Source organism: Pholcus phalangioides, unplaced genomic scaffold (assembly GCF_987345545.1).
Source record: "Pholcus phalangioides strain wild (caught in Gottingen) unplaced genomic scaffold, Ppha-v1.0 ptg000004l_1, whole genome shotgun sequence".
NCBI lineage: Eukaryota > Metazoa > Arthropoda > Arachnida > Araneae > Pholcidae > Pholcus > Pholcus phalangioides.
The window spans coordinates 26,803,427-26,821,456 of record NW_028301597.1 but is presented as its reverse complement, the minus strand read 5'-3'; the positions used below and the strand labels follow the sequence as shown (position 1 = coordinate 26,821,456).

The following is an 18,030-nucleotide window of genomic DNA, read 5'->3' as shown; positions in this document are numbered from 1 at the left end:
CTTCTGCTTACAGAAGAAAACCAGATTTCTCCTGCACAAAAGCAAGAATTTTCATGTTTCTATGCACTATCACAGTTTTCACCCTCAGGATAGAGAGGGTTTTCACAAAAAAAGTGCTCCGATATACAGAGGTGGCAAATGCATGGATTTAGCATTGCAAATGCAAAGAGTTTTTCAAGATAGTTTCAAAATATAGAGGTTCTGTTGCACCAATTAGTGCAGAGGAAGAATAGATGTGTAACACCCCCAAAGCTTGTACAGTGAAACCTCTCAACAACGGTCACTAACAGTACTGAGAAAACGTGGCCGTTATTGGGAAGTAAAGTTCTTAAGAGGTTGTCATCCTGACAAAAAAAAAAAAATTTTTGGCTGCGCATAAAGTTATTAGAATTCATGTTATAATTAATTAAAATAAGTTGTTTTGTAGCTCGTGACATTTACTTACCATTGAGGACGAATGAATTTTATATGAAAATCTTCAATTTTTGATTGGACACTTTTTAACTACTAATTTCATTCAAACAACAATGTTAAATTCTAGATGTAAAACGCAACTGGTTTTGGCAGAAAAACTGACAATTCCATGAAGAAAAATGCATAGTGCTGTGCTGCAATTTTTGTATCAACAGACATGCATTTTTCAAGAGATCAAGCTCATCTTCTGATACTATCAGTTATTTTTCGTTTTTGTCTAGAGCAGAATTTTCAATCAGTTGTAACCTGAGTACCCTCAATCAAACAGTATGGGAAACCAAAAACTCCCTAGGCTATGACATAGTCATTCGCTATATTTTAGCCCAAACAATTTCTGCTTCGATCTCTTCTGAACTGCATCTAACGCACCCATTAGCTTGAAAACCGGGACTTGAGGGTCTGCCCCCCCCCCCCAATATATGAGAAAATGGCCGGAAAAAGATGGTCAAATCTATTGTTCTGTCACTTTGGCTCCCCCGAAATGAAAGTGGTCCCCCCCGAACGAAATTTCTAGCTACGCCCCTGAACCCAATAGGATGTTTTCTGTTCCAAGAAAATGTGACAATTGTCCAGAGGTTACCATTGTTTGGAGGTGACTGTTACAGGAGGTTTCACTGCATAAGATTCAATCATTGATTTCTTGAAAATAGAGAGAGGGGAGGGGGGATTAAATTTTTTAAAATAAGTTTTTGGAACTAGATTACAAAATATCACTCTTCAAACTTGCCTTCATCAGTAACGATCTTACCAGCATCCAACAGCTCATTAAGGAAAAGTTTCCCTTCCAAAGACAACTCCTTTGATTCAGCCTGAAATAATATAGCGAGTAGTTTTAATCAAGTAAACCATTACAGTGTGACAATAAACATTATCAGTCATACTAAATCACTTGACGTAACAAAGTGGTTTTATACCCAACTTTTTTCAGAATAAGCAAAATCTGGATTCATTCAATTTCTTTTTCATTCGTCAATTGTTAGTCATGGTGTCTGGTTGTTAGATGCTGGTAAATCTGGGCACAACATCGCTACGATACAACATTGTGTTCTAAAAAAATAAGTGTGAACTAATGGACATTTTTTGCTTTTTTAAAAGAATAGTTTTCCTTTCCTAGTTCTGTAATTTTTCATTATGTGATTCATGCTATATTGTCTGAAATATTTATGCATTTTCAAGTAGTTTTATACCTCCACAAATTATAATTATTTTTTCATATATTTGTTTTGCTACATACAAATTATATATAGAGAGAATATTGTTATCATTATATCAAAAGTATTTGTTTACTCAGGCATTAATCAATGCTTCTCTATGCAGTACGCATGAATGTAAGCATGCAAGTGTGTATGAGTACTTAATCTGATTGCAAAAATCTCTATACTATATCTGCTACAAGTTGAAAATAAATGTTTTTTATTTCTTACTTGTAAGGCATTCTGAATAAATTGTACCCTGCCATCTTTCAAATTAAGAAGTTTAATGCCCATTCTTCGGAGGAGAGCAATGTGTTCGGGGTTATTTGGCTGGAAATCAGCAGCATGGATAAGTCTTTGTTTACTGTCACATGTTAGGGGGGGAAAAAGACATACTTTAAAACACATAAATAGTAACTTATCAAATTAGTGGTTAAAAAAAATTCTATAGGTGTCTGGTTCTACAGCAAAATAATGTGAAATAACAAATGATTTGTCTATGAGAAGTAAAAAAAGATTACTTCTCCACGTTTTCTAGAGTGTCGAGTTTTTTTCAACAATTCATAAAATTATAAAAGATCAAGAAAAATATTCTTCAATAATTAACCAAAAAAAAAATGATGAACATGCAGCCTTAGGAAAGCATAGACCCCTTGCTCATTGAAATTAAAATAAAACTTCATGAACATAGTTTTGAGAAACAAACATGTTTAAAATAAATGTTTTGAACAAACAAACTTACGGAGCTTTATTTGGTGGGCAAACACCCTCTACAAGATTCTTCAGCGGTAAACGAATTGACTGAGCAAAATTAGAACCCTCTGGAAAAAGGTAATGAGTATTTGGACAGCTGTGTGAAAAATCTTCATCCTCCAATTCATCAAGACTAGCAAACTTTGGCGACTGAAAATATAAATACACATCATATAAAACTAAAGAACAAAGATACCTTAGAAAAAGTGATATCAATGAAATATATGCAGAGAAAACTTGAATGAGCATTGAAAATTTTGAAAACAAATATTGCAAAGTTGACAAAAGAAAATTATAAACAAATTAGTGCTCTCATTATTTTATTAGTTTCAAACAGGGTTTAAGCTACGATCCCATTTTTCGCAAAATGCGAAAGAAATGGTAGCCCCTTTCGAAAAAATGCGTACAGGAGATATATAATGGGTAGACATCCTACCATTAATCATTAGCATTGTAATATTTTGCTAAATCTCCCCCCTTCCATTCTCGCTTCTTTGCTAAAGGAATTTTTAATGTAGCTTAAACCCTGGTTTCAAATACCAGTTTACTGAATTGCATATCAAGTATAAGTTATATTTGGACTTTTCTAGAAATTGCTTGTTCATGAAATAAAAGAAAACTGGTACTACTGTGAATTTATAATATTTTAAAAGAGTTTTTGCAAGTTTATGTTACCATATTACTATATGTTATATACCATATAAGAAAATATTCAAAACAAAACATTTTTGTCTACAAAAACTTACTAATTACCAGAGTTACGAGTAGTTTTTAATCGAGCAAAAAGTGATAACTGTTCTAACATAGTTTCTACTATTATGAACAGAAATGATAAAAGTTTGGTACTACTCGTAAATACAGTGAAAGTTCTATATAATACGATACCCTCTATAATGATAATTTCCTATACAATGATATCCTGGCTAACAACAGTTCTGTTTAAGAGTTTTCAACTTTGGAGGATTTTTTCCAATGTTTTTGTGCCTTGGCTAAAGAATATGGTACAGCTAATGAATATTTTTGCTGATGTAGATATATATGCTAACCCGACACAGCCGTGTTCATGAGCTGAAATTTCGTGCCAGGTATTAACTTGAAAAAAAGAATTATTGAAAACCATTTCAAATGAATAAAAATGAAGTACGGATTTACTTCTGGAGCGAAGAGGTTACACAAGAGTGTTAAACTCTTGTGTAACCTGTATAAATATTTTTTTTCTTATACCTGTACATATATGTAGTCAAACTTTTTTGGTTAATTAAAAGCTTAAGGAGGATAGCAAAAAGTTTGAATTATCCAAAATTCAAACTAATCAATACAGAATAAAATACTCTTAAAAAAAAATCTAAAACTTTCAATTACAAAAATGTATTGAATGCTATCATTCACAATGTCTGTATGAAACGCAAATGATCACAAAAAATCTTACACTTGTAATTTTAATTATATTTTTTTCTGAATTGAGAAGATTTTAGAGAATGAAAGATGTGATTTGATAGCATTATACATAGTAATGATAAGGAAGTTATCAGCAGATGTTTTATGGATTAACATATTTTCAACTTTGCTGTTGATGTTTATATAGAAAAAAAAAAATCCTAATTTTTCATTACATATAATTAAAAACCACACATAATTTAATTCAGTTATAATTTCTATAGTTGTGTAATAAACTTTCACATTCATAATACTTACGTGCACAGCTGTAGCATTACTGAGACGAGCAAGACTTAGTGGAAGTAAATGAGCTTCTGTCGTGAAAATGAAATCATCTACTTCTATAGTCAACTCATCTTTGTCAGCAAATAAGAGATACAAATACTTCAATGTTTCTGCCAAAACAAAGGAATCCATTCTGGAAATGAAAATTTTTCAAATCAAATTTTAAAAAAAAACCTAATAAAATATACCACTTGTTCGATGTTCAAATCATAATACACACAACATATTGTTTATTCAGAATAACAAGTATCCAGAAATTATAATAACAAGTATCCAGAAATTATAATAACAAGTATCCAGAAATTATAATAACAAGTATCCAGAAATTATAATAACAAGTATCCAGAAATTATAATAACAAGTATCCAGAAATTATAATAACAAGTATCCAGAAATTATAATAACAAGTATCCAGAAATTATAATAACAAGTATCCAGAAATTATAATAACAAGTATCCAGAAATTATAATAACAAGTATCCAGAAATTATAATAAAAAATTCCCATTCATAAACACGTGAAATTCACAAATAACAGACCTGTCTTCATGGCTTCCTGTTCGAACATCTTTAACAGCAGCAAACCCACAAGGCACTCTGGCATGTTTTTGAAGACTGTGTAAAACTCGTTTCCCAACCTCCAGATAATAAGGGTCACTAGTTGCCTAAAAATTTGAAATTTAAAAACTTAACATGCAGTTTTGTGAAGAAACATGTCAGGAATAGAGTGGTAAGGTGCAGTGAAATAGTAATTATCAAATATAACTAAAGAGCATTATTATATATAGAGCAGGTAAATGTTTAACATAATAGAAGATCTCTTATTGTAACTGTAAATGAAAGATCTAATATCACAAAAAGCAGAAAAAAATATAATTGAATTAAACCAGAAAACCTGCTGTTGAAATTACCAAATCTAATTTCAAGCAAAAATTTATGGTAAAAAACCATTCACTCGTGCTTTTAAGAAAAGAATTAATATATTGAGTACCAATAATTTACTAAACAAATAGAGAAAAAAATCAAATTTTCTCTTGAATGGCCAAATAACAGTAACATTTCACAACTTTATTATCTGGTACATTTCAAAATTACCAGGGCAGGTATAGCTTCAAAAAGCAAATTACACAAGTTAAGATGGTCCAAAAGAAGCAGATTTTGGAGTTAATTTTTAATTTCCTCCTGTCCCAATTCTTTCTCTTCAAAAGATAGTTGAAAATAGAAAAATTTTGTAATCATTGAAGCAACAAAATTCATAATTTGTTTATTCCGTTTCAAAAAATTCCAACATAACTATCAATGAAAACTTATTTAATGAAAATGACACCCTAAAGTCAAAGTTCTCTTTTTATACAATTTTTATAGAAAACTTTTCTTCAGAATGATTTCAAATGAAGTAAATTTGATCAAATCTGTCTAAAACTTGATCATGTTCCCATTTGTTTCTCAATTGAAATGTGAAATGTTGAACAGGAGCACTACACATCATATCAATTAATAGATATTTTTAATGCATCAGTTTTTCAGTCATTCAGATATCATTTTGAGGTCAATGTTTAACACTGGCAGTCAATAGATAAGGGTGAAATGGTCATATCAATCCCAATCAATTCAAAGGATTCTGAACACTATTTTATCATTGAACTTCGCATTCTAAAATAAATGCAACTATTTCAGACCTTACTTAACATCAGTGGTTCCCAACTGGTGCTCCGTATGCACTTCTGAGGGGCTAGGGGCTGCTCCAGGTAAATAAAATAAATTAGTAAATTTCGTGAATAAAAAAAAAGTCCAAGGGGCTCAAATAGAGAAGTAAATTATGTTAGGAGCATTACATAATTGCATAAAAGAAAACTAATTTTTCATCAAAAAAGTTACTGCATTCAGTGCACCATTTTATATCCAGTACTTGTCATTGTTATTACTGATCTGTTTAATATTTTCATATTTATTTATGGGAAGGGGAAAATATTCATCATAACTAAGTACTTTGTTACATACGATTTTGTTACAAGCAGGCTGGACTGTTTTTACAAATAGGCATGTGGTATTTAGGTACTACCACAGAGGCAACATAAATTCATAATCAATTTTTTCTTCACCTTATATAAGAAGTAAGTACTCTCAACAAACTCTGGTCGTAATGGATGTTGTCCCCAGTGCACTTGAAAGTCTATAGTAAATGCCTATAAAAATACATAAAAACCTTTAGTTTAAATTGTTTTTTTTTTATTAAGAAAACATGATATAATACAGCAATTCATTATTTTATGGTTGAAAAAGGCACCAATATATGTGTCTTAAAAATACCAAAATACAATATTTCTCATTGCATTCTCAGTTTTATAATGAGCAAAATGATAATATGGAGCAAAAAGTTATTTTTCTACCAGCAATTTTTTTTCTTCAAGATTAATGAGTTCACATTTGCTTTTTTTTTTCTTTTATTTTCACATAAAAATAAATATAGGCATAACATTTTCTTACTAAAACTTGTTAAAATGCTGAATTGTGCTTTTTTGAAGCAAAAAATATCAAATTTTAGGAATGAGATATAACATAAAAAATTGCAACTTATGAGAAATATCTTTTCACCTAAATGCCAATAAGTTCTCTCTCTGCAGGTGAAACAATGTTTAAATAATCTCAACTCACCAATGATAATGAAAGAACATAAACCAAAATGATAGAAATATATAAAATCAGATAACCGCAGAAAATATGCTAAGAATTATCACAACCAAAATCAATAGATCACGCTAAATAATATTTTCAATTATGGAAACATATGGACATATTTTTAAATAATGGTTTTTAATTGAATGAGTATGGTTTATGTGAAAAATAAGGAAAAAAAGACATTTCAATAAAATCTGAGTCGGTAAGTGGATTAAGACTTACTTCGGGAAGGAAATTATGCCTTTGCAATACTTGGTACAGCATTTCATGGGTTTCAATGGCAGGTTTTATATCTCCTTTTAGAACCTGATAGAAAAATAAATTTAGATGTTGATCATATTATGTTTCAACAAACATTTTTTTTTCATTATATGCAAAAAGCTGAGAAGATTTGTCAAATTAGAACCAAAAAAATTTCAATTGGAATAAGCAAATTATTTCATGAATTTTTTTGTCAAATACTAACAGCAGTTTCAGAGCAATAATTTATGGGAAAAATAAGTAAGCTAAAAATGTTTCGGACAACAGTCATATTATTGTTTACAATATCTGGCTGAAGTTGGTTTTCTGTGGTTCCCAACTTCAAGGTGCAAATGCGAGCCGATCTCCCCGTTAAAAAGTCTCGCCACAGAGAGCAACAGTCCTACAACGATAAATCATTCAATCATAACACTTCACTCATAGTTAGAAAAACTGGTGGCAGATGGCAGCACTACACACAACAAGCATTACAGAGAAACAAAAAAACTTCACGTCAGGTTTCACTACACGTACACGCACATTCCCGCATATAACGATTCGTTGGGGGTTCCGCGGGGTGTGTGGGGTGTGGGCGGGGTGCATGTGTGGTGTAGCAGTAGTAGGTAGGGCCTCCAAAAAATGGCTTGGGGATCACTGATGTTCTTAAGTCAGCCACCTCGTTGGGCAATTTGCCTGTTGTGGCGTTGTATTTGTATCTATCAGTTCAACTTTTTTTTATGATAGTTTAAATAGCTTTTATAGTTTAACCCAGTGGTTCTCGAACTTTTTTCACCCGCAACTTACTTGCCCTATTCATGATTCTTCTGCAGCTCCCCAGAATAGTTTAGTAGATGTTTTCACTTATAAAAGAACCATTTCAAATCATAAATAGGCACACAAAGCAATATTTACAGACCGCCACAATGCCCCTAACAAAGGTTGGTGCTGCCCCTAGGAGCTGTGATGCACACTTTGATAGATAATGATAGGCCAATATTTCTCGTCTTTTTTGGGACGCTTGTTTTCATTTCTAATCAAGCAGTGGAAATTTTAGTTTTGATAGCTGCACCTAAATTTTAAACTGACTGCTATAAAAGTTAAACACAATTTAAATTTTTTTTAATAAACAATGATTCATTAATTAATAATTTTAATTTAATAAAACTTTTTCCCCCAAATACTTTTTCTTTCATATTTTATTCATGTTACTTTTTCTTTTTTTTTTAAACTAAATAATAGAGTTTTGGCATACAATGGGTTAACCATACATAAATTATATTCTACAAAGTGAACTTAAAATCAGGGCCTGAGAAGTTTCTATGTTATATTTAATGCAACACTGTTTCCAAAAAAACCAATATAAAAATATCAATTTAAAAAAAAAAAACTAATCATTTTTATTCCTCTTTAATTCTAAATTCTAATTCCAGTACATTCATTCCGACCATTACCTCTGGATGCAAAATGTAAAAATACTCTAACATGTCTACAAATAACAGTTTGAAATAAATATTTTCTATTTAGTGAACATGGTGATTTGGAAAGCAGTGCGAGTAAAACATATTATAACAACATTTTTTGCAAGTTGTTACTAAATACAAGTCTGAGAGAAATGTTGTACTTACTTTTGGATTTAAGAAATAACGCTTGGTGTTATTAATTAAGTATAACTTAAAAATGTATAAATTAACTTCCGAAAGATTAAAAAGAAGTGTGACATGAACTTTTTGGGTCCATGAGAAAAAATTTAAATTATTAAAGAAATTTATCATTCAAAGTTTATTAATATCAAAATAATAAAAGGAATAAAAACATAAACTTATAAGCATTAGTGATCTTTTACACAAAAAAGAAACCCTTTGCTTTTTCTCCCAAGATTTCTCTGTGTGTGCGTGTTGGAGTTGCTAGTTTTAAAATCTTATTAAAAAAACATTAAGAGTGCAAATGGTTAGCTAGGTCAAATGAAAAATGCATACCTTAATTGCACTTCATAAATGGATATAGGCCAAACTGCATTTCTTAAATTAAAGAATAAATTATAAAATACAAAGCAACTAAAAGATTACTAACCTGCAAACCTGGCCAAAATGCAAGCAAAGCATCCATAAAATTACGAGAATTTGTATGAGGTCTGTGCATGTGCACATCTATCAACAATGGACCCTGACTAATGTATTTCATAACTGCAGAATAATGCTGAAAAAAGAAAAATATAAATAATTTTTAATAAGAACGCGTAAAGAAAAGTATTTCAAAAAATGGTTAAACATTAACCCTCTAGCTGCAGGCAAGTTTTAACATATTCTATGAAATTTTGGTGGGTCTGCTATTAATGTGCATTCTATATACATAGCCGATAAAAATACCCAGCGATTTTATACAGAAAAAATTTAAAAACAGCCCGCAGCAGAAGGGTTAATGAAATGAAGTTTAAAAAACATATTGTCAATCACAGAAGGAATTATAGCCAAAAATCGCTACTTGGATACCATTAGCACTGGAGAAAATATTTACTTAAGCCATAGGTTCTTATTTTTTTAGCCAGACTCCAAAATCAATAACATGATCTAATTCATTGCCCATGAATCTATTAGTTATACAAAAATGAAACCACTGGCACAATAAGTGCTATATTTATTAAAGGAATGTGAATATATTTGTATGACAATAGGCAGTGCCGTCTTAATGCATGGGTTCAGTTGAGCGTGGTCTGGGGCCTCAGGAGAACCACAAATATCAGAACCAGTTGAAATTTTTTAGAATTCGCCATGTAGGGTCTCATAAAAATCACTCTGCCCAAAGCCCATGATGCTCATAAGACAGGTTTGCTCATAGGTCAAGAACCCGACTAAAGCAATCTATCCACCTACATTATACTGTCTTGCAAAATACAGTGAACAATTGCACCATTAAATTTGAATCACAAAGTACTTTACACAAAATTATTTAAATATAGGTTTTTACACAACAAAACACACTTCCTACAAGTTTTTGTGTTAACAAGTAGACAGGAAAATCAATAAAAAGTTTAGTACCCACTTAGAGAGTGTTTTTTTTTTCAAGATTTTGACTGAAAACTAGCCTTTAGTTAAGTGATTTTAGCCACAAAAACATTATTTCCTTATCTGATTTTGTATTGGAAATCTAGATAGAATTAAAAAACCATATTCACTCAAAGAATTTAGACTGTATAATAATATAATCAAAAGAAACATACAAAAATGCAAATAAGCACATAAAATAAATTATGTTGTTCGAGTGGCAAATACTAACCCTGTTGAAGCGTTCCAAGTAAACATCATCACCGAGCAATATGTAGGCCTTCAGACAATATTCATAGTAGGAATCGATGCCAGCACCAACTCCACTATCTGTAAATATTGATACATTTCCATTCATTTGTTCCATTCTTCAGGAATTTTGTGTGTGTGTATGTATACCTGTAGTTAAGCCTGCTTATAATTAGGGTTGTTGGATTTGCTGCCCAGGTACATCTCCCTCCAGGTTTTTTTGTTTTGGAAAAAAAAATTTTTTCACAAAAAATGGGATGCTTTCAGGTTAAAATTTCAGTTTAAAAAGTTCATGCATTTCAAAAATTGCTGCACAGTAAAGTGCTTTAAAAATTTATATTTTAAAGTGATTTAAATCATTTTTGGTAGGGAAAATGTGATACTTTAAATTTTTTGTTACGCACACACACAGTTATAATGCTTATCTACTTTTTTTTTGTAATGCAAGAATTTAGATATAAGATTTACAAAATTTAAATGTACTACAAGAAACTACAAATAGAAAATATTACTATGGACCTTACTTTGTTAGCCTCTGTATGTAGTGAAGTAAACCAATGTATGTGAACTAAATTTTTATTCAAAAAATATTTAAATGTTTGCATTATTATTTTGTGAGTTCCATGTGGGTACATTTAGATTTTTGTCAATTCAAATATGAAAGGACATTAGAAACAAAATTATAATGTAATTAAAATAAAATAACTTTGTGGGAGTCTAATTAAACATTAAAAGTAATACACATTTCATCATTAAGTGAAACGGAAGAAAAAGTAGTGTTTCCCAAAAATAAGATACACTTGATTTTTCAGGACTCTCATAATATAAGCCCTATCCAAGTAAGCTTCAGTTAAAACTGTCAGACAGACTAACATATTTTGAACATCTGTTGCTATACATGATGATTATATCAAATTATAAAGTAGTATTAATATATAATAATTGGCATGTACACTTAATGGTAATTCAAGTTATTCAGTAAGTTTAAGTTCCCAAAAATGGCCACTTCGGATGAGAGGTCAACTCTAGAGTAATGAATCTGTAGGAATGACTGCCATCTTCACTCTTGACAAAATATTTGAGGACCATTTGTGCATGGAAAAGAATGATTATAATGATATTGGAAATAAGCTTGAAAAATTTATGAAGAGTCCCTGTGAGACTGCAAGATATTGCTCTGCGAGACATATTTATTATCCTCTGAAGATGACACCCATAGCGTGTCGAAATGCATTTAAGAGTTTTATATTCCCCTATTTGTTGGTGATTTTCTGAGTAGGAATATTCTTCAAAACATTTAAAGTACGGAATTTAAGAAAAAAAGAAGCAAAGTCACTTTGGCTCCTGAAAGTTTGAGTTAGATTAAAAAAACAAAAAACTCAATGGTTCTAGTTATATATAGCTGAAGCTTTTATTTTTGATGGATCAGTACACTTTTGAATACATCTTTCCACAGGGCTTGAAAAATTTTAAAAAGGAATTTAGGTACCAGCCAGATTTCTTATGATCCAAGTCCACATGGGTTTTTTTTCCCCTCAAGAACAATCCTGAATAATGTTTATTTGCCTTTTCCAAGACTTCATGACCCCTTTTCATATTGAAAGGCACGTTGTCATGAAATCAGAAAATTTTGTGGCATCCTTAGACTCTAACCTACCTATTACATATAGAAAATTTCAAGTGCCAATGCTGATTGTCCAGTCGCCATTGTGACAGCCAATGGAATTTACCAAGCCTTGTCTTTCCATTAATAAATATTGCATTATTTTCTAAATTGAAAAAGTGAAAATAATTTGGGACCTATATTTTCAAGATTACAAGAGATCATACTCTATATTTTCCTCATTACCTATCAAACTGCCAGCACCTTTTTGTATGATCAAGAAAAAAAAATTTCCCCCCTAAATCGCTAATCATGAGTGACTCAGCAGCCTACTAAGCTTATCATCTAATCATGTTAGAAGGAGTTCAAGGGTAAAATTAACATTTTCAAGCGTTGCCTGAACAGAATATTGTATATTACAATAAGTACTATATCACTGTATTGTACATATTTGTACTATAAAAGTAAGCAATAAGATGCCTAAAGTAGAATTAAAATTATAATTTCATTATCACAGGGTAGCAACATTTCAAAAAAAAAAAACGTAAATTTTTTTTTTCCTTTTGAATTTAACTACTCGTGATTGAATTTTCATTATCAAAATTAATTTATATTACCACAAATAATCTTCTTGCTACAGTTTCACATACGACTCAAGGGATTCAGCTATTACTCAGAAGTAAGTGTGCGTGTGTGAACAATTATTACTCACACAATAGAAAAGTCACTTTTATTAAGTAAATACATAATTTAAGAGTACCAAAACTGTATATTCAGACATAATAAAACAGACATTAAAATTGTACACAAGAAGGATGTACATACATATTTAAGTTAGATATTTTCAACTTGTGCAACTTGTCCATTTTGCATTAAAAAAACCCCACTCAGGATGGGGTTTTTTTACAACCCTGCTTATAATGAAATCGGATATTATGAAGTACCAGTAATAAAAAAAAAATTTTCCATCCCTGTGAAACTGGAATACGAAAATAATGTTAAAAATATCACTTTTAACAAATTTTCATACTTATGAATATCTGGAAAAATATTTTTTATGTTACTTAATCCTGTGAAATAAAAATTTGATTTTTGATGGATTAAGTAACATAAGATCAGAAACTAAGGTTATCTTTCAGAAACCACTTCTGATGGTGAAGTTCTGCAGTATTGTGAGAGAAGATATGAGCGTACCCCACATATAGGGAGAAGAGAATTCAGAGAACTCCAGCCCTGGGGTCCGGAATGAATCCAATTTTTTTGTACTTGTTTTTTTACACCGCAAGTTTATTTTAGAAAGGTCTGTGAAAAGGCCTAATTTTAGATTGGGGGGAAGAGACAATATATATATTTTTTATTTTTCTACACAACCACTTGAATACAGTTCTTGCTTATCCGAAAGTCCTTATTGCTTCATGAACTGTAAAAAACACGTGATGTACAGGGAAAATATAAAAGCTTGAATGACATCAGAAATTTTCAAAGTTTGGCTAAAAGAATTTTACAACAAAATGCTCAAACAGGATAGGTGAATTTTGCTGCTGATTGATAACTGCACCATACATAGAAAAGATTAACATAAGTGTTTTGCTTCTCACGCAGTGTAACTTTGAAACTATCCACTAGATATGGGGATAATAGAACGTGTCAAAGTACATTATAGATCTAAAATCATCAGACAAGTTCTTTTTAATCTCGAAGTTAATCTCAGTTTTGTTGGTGATTTAAAAGCTGACTCTTTTAATGCAGAAATTGAAGCTGAGCAAATGACTGATGAAATTATACTGCATTAATAAGATCACAAAATGCATCTATTGACTTGGATGGAAAGGACACTGAAATTGAAAAAAATATAAAAATTAGCAACAATAGAATATGCCATAGACAGTCTCAAAAACCTACTTCCAAGTGTTTTTATTTTTTAACTTACATCATCGACTGCCGTGAGAATTTAAAGATGTCAGAAAATAAAATTAAAGACTTGGGTGTAAAAGCCAGACAGCTTCATAAGTTTTTCGGACAGACAAAAAACACTTGCACTGTATGAGATACCCGTACACAGCTAATTTTTCTGTATATCTCTATAGTCATGTTTGGAGCCGTATGGTTCTTATACAAAGGGACTGTTTTCTCTATCAATAAGTGAAAATCAGAAAAAAATGGAGCTGTCTGGTTTTTACAGACTTCTTCAATTTAGGTTTGTGGCAAACTCAACCTTCCAAAAAAGAAAAAAACAAAGTTCCCTTCTCCCCTCTTTTACATCAAGTTTCACCCTTTAGCAGATTATTGTTTGGCCTAAACCCTTTGGGTGAGTAAATTCCGAATATCAGAATAACGAATATCAGATATTCTGAATAGTTTTCACAATCTTGTAGGACTTTTTTATACCTGGGCTCGACTGTATTTAAATACAGCCGAATCCCATTATAACAAACTCCAAAAGACCAGAGAAATCACTTCGTTATAACGAAATCTTGTTATAAAGGAATTCCAGGTTTTTGCATTGTTCCTATGTGAACTTATCTGAGGGATTAGAAAAGTGTTCGTTAAAACGATATTTTCACTACAATGGTATTCCTTAAAACGGGATTCGACTGTATGTATATTGATGAATGTGCCAGTGAAATTAAATGTACAAAAATTATGAAAACTACTTGCCTCTTCTTATCCAATCTCCATTATGAATATTGAGAACTGTTCCCATGAGATCACTTGTACGATGCCTCTGCTTCCAGAGATAGTCCATTGCTCCCCTGGCTTTATCCTAAAATCGTGTAAATAATTCAGATTTAATGGTGTGTGTAAGTGCATGTTCATGCATTTATACATAAATAGAATTGAAATGAAGTTATAAACAATAATTTAAAAATGAAACGAGTACTTCAAATATGGGTTCCCCCGTAAGTCGACTCAGTGCTGCAAACTCCAATATCATTGTACCAGCACAGGCTGTGCAGGTTTCCCTTACTATCCCTAATTTAGGTGATTTCATTCCATATAACAGATTTATCTATGAGAAAGGTTGAAAAAAAACCAAATTATACGAATATTTAAAAATAAATATCCAATAAGTTTCGATGATGATTATTGCATCATTTTCATGATATTTAACTTGTATTTGATGCACTTGGAATGAAAAATTTGAAAAAATACAAATCAATGTTATTTGAGAAAGTAAATCGCTAATCATTTAGTTTATAATTAACACATTATGTTAATCTGCAGTTTATTTTTTTCAATTACACAATTTTATCCACGGAAAATATTCAATGTTATTTGATAGAAAACAGCTAGTTATTTTTATGTTTATAAAAAGTAAACTCATAGGAGTTAAGTTTTCCAAATTACAAATGCACAACTTTGAACTGAGAAATAGAAGGAACTGGAATAATTTCTTACAGACCTTTAGAACCAGACCAGCAACCCCTAAAGTTAAATAACACATTGAACAGAGATGGGGCGAATATTTGGCTGCTATTCAAAGTTTGGCACTTTTGTCGAATACGCTATGTTCAGCCAAATAATGCTAAGGTATTCGGCCAAATATCTGTGTAAATCTAACCACAGCAAAAACTAATTTTAAAAATTAAATTTATTGAAATTCCTCGAATAAATGAAATATTTACTGATTATAATCATGGTGTATATCTTTTTCTGTGAAAAAGTTTGTCAAGGTGAATTTCTAGGATAAGTAAAACATGAATCTGAAAATAGAATCCCACTGCAATAACGTGAAAGTGAGCCTGAATCAAACAAGTTCACTAACTGAAGGATATACCTAGTCAAGATATGCATTGAGCTACTGAAAGGGGCAAAGAACATCTAAAGAAGAAAAACAAGAAAATGAGTCGTACATTTTATAATGTATTGCTAGTTGGTTAGACATAAAATTGTAACAAGTGTTGAAAAAAAAACTGATTCTGCAAGTAATACTAAAATACAATATATCATCGTTGAATTTGGTGGTCGGTATCATGGCAATAAAAATCTTTCAATCTTCAGTTTTTTTAAACACTTATTTAACTAATAAATTACATAATTAAAATTAAAACAAATTTTGATATTGCAATTTGGCAATATCAAAATTGAAAATAAAATTTTATTTGTAATTGTGATGAATTTTAAGAAAACTGATATTCAGCCAAAACATTACCCAAATATTCGGTATTCAGCTATTTGGCAAAATCCCTATTTGTCTCATCCCTAACATCGAACACAAGATTTTTATTTAATCGATTTGATTACCCTAGGGTGAGGCACTCCAGTAGTTGTGTTAAAAGCAGGAAGAAGTCTGAATCCGAGATCTCTAGCCATTTCAAGAAGCTCTCCTCTATACCAGGTCATACGATGAAGACGTTCTTGAAGGTATGATCCAAGTATATGAGCACTTAGCAACCCTCTGAAATAACACACATACATCATTCATCAATTGAAAGAAAGCAATATAACTGCAATCAGAGTCAGACATATACACACAGTAAAACTTGATTATCCAATGCAACTGAGACAAACCTATATCAGTAAATCAATATTTTTGGATAATAGAATATGCATCAATCTAAAGCAAGGGCGTAGCGAGGGGGGGGGACTTGGGGGTCTGGTCCCCCCCCCCCCGAAATGTGAGAAAATGACCGAAAAAAAGGAAAAAGATGGCCAAATCCATTGTTCTGTCACTTTGGGCCCCCCCCCCCCGAAATGAAAGTGGTCCCCCCCCCCCCGAACGAAATTTCTGGCTACGCCCCTGATCTAAAGGACCAGTATCATGTATATTGATTATAATCGAAAAATACATTTAACAGGGATATAGACAATATGGTCATCCTTTGCTCTACAGCTGTTATCATGAAAGCTCAATTCTGACAACATAAATATGTCAGGGCCCTACACACACAGTTCAGCATGTACCAATGCGTTAGAAATTCAGTAGAGGAATGTATACAAGGTATATGTATGGTTAAATAGTAGTAGCTGTAACATTAAACTTTTAGGGATGTTATTTCTAATCAGTCGTGATGTAGCTGCTGCTCCAAACAGCATAGCCTATAGGAAAATCATTCAAATCACTGTTGCATATTTACACCAATAGCAGAGTTTCTCCCCCCTTCCTTCATCATTAAGATCTTTATTTTAACCAGTAAGAGAATTTCAAACATCCGGTGATAATTTCCTTGTCACTAAGAAAAAAAAAGCATACCTAATAAAACCAACATTGGTTAACAGAGAGTTCCAAATAAAATGAGTGTAGGATAATCGAGGTTTAACTGTATAAATAGGAGGAAAATATACATTGTGTGTTACTACTTACCCCAGCACCCTTATGTTTGTTTCAAATACTGACACTACTACATCATTGTCAAATGAAACATCTCTTATTACTTTTTTAACAGCACGCTCAAACTCATCATAGTCGCCAAGCACCTAACGTGTATAAAATAAAACTATATATCAAAATTGACAAAAATTTATCTTAACGACAATGCAAGATACAAATAGTTATTTCAAAATCAACCGCTAGACTGCTTTTTCTGCTCATACGTTGCTCGAAATTGAATGACTCAATAGGTAAACATAAAAAAAGAATGGCTGAAATAATATTAAGTACAGAAATATTGGAGAGGAGGAGTGATATTGAACAACATACTATATGATTTATTTAACATGGAAAGAGAATGCTCACCACTAATGTATCCAAGGTATCAATCAATGTCAAGGAAAAGCTAGAATAAATTGAAATAAAAAAATGTATGCAATGAAAGAAAAAAAAAAATTTTAACACTTCTCATTGGTTACCCTCATCACATACTCATGAACACTAAAGTACAGATTATTAAAATTACAGGTTTTATTTTTGAGGTAAAAAACATGTATTGAGATGCTAAGATTTTTCTCTACACCAATACATTCGACCTTTAAACTAACATTTTAAGAAATATACACTTAATTTACAATATATTGTTTTCAACATGCGGGTGAATGGGATCCATTTCAAAATCAGTCTGTCTGATCATGTTGGTTGTACCTCCATCACTTTATGCATATAAGAGCCAATTAGACTATAAGCTAGTTTTACAGCTGAT

At 31.3% G+C, this 18,030-nt stretch overlaps 1 protein-coding gene across 1 annotated transcript in view; it reads right to left on the bottom strand.

Annotated features, from left to right (window-relative positions):
• The window catches only part of LOC149087020 (ER degradation-enhancing alpha-mannosidase-like protein 3), a 56,626-nt gene that overhangs the window by 11,912 nt on the left and 26,684 nt on the right, over window positions 1–18,030 (bottom strand). The window contains exons 4-17 of the mRNA XM_089231240.1: window positions 17,631–17,670; window positions 17,259–17,371; window positions 16,199–16,352; window positions 14,835–14,963; window positions 14,612–14,717; window positions 10,334–10,431; window positions 9,131–9,256; window positions 7,043–7,126; window positions 6,244–6,327; window positions 4,682–4,806; window positions 4,116–4,275; window positions 2,410–2,570; window positions 1,899–2,031; window positions 1,202–1,283 (exon numbers count right to left, since the gene is read on the bottom strand). Coding sequence (XP_089087366.1) covers window positions 1,202–1,283; window positions 1,899–2,031; window positions 2,410–2,570; window positions 4,116–4,275; window positions 4,682–4,806; window positions 6,244–6,327; window positions 7,043–7,126; window positions 9,131–9,256; window positions 10,334–10,431; window positions 14,612–14,717; window positions 14,835–14,963; window positions 16,199–16,352; window positions 17,259–17,371; window positions 17,631–17,670 — 1,595 coding nt within the window. The remainder of the gene's footprint in view (window positions 1–1,201; window positions 1,284–1,898; window positions 2,032–2,409; window positions 2,571–4,115; window positions 4,276–4,681; window positions 4,807–6,243; window positions 6,328–7,042; window positions 7,127–9,130; window positions 9,257–10,333; window positions 10,432–14,611; window positions 14,718–14,834; window positions 14,964–16,198; window positions 16,353–17,258; window positions 17,372–17,630; window positions 17,671–18,030) is intronic.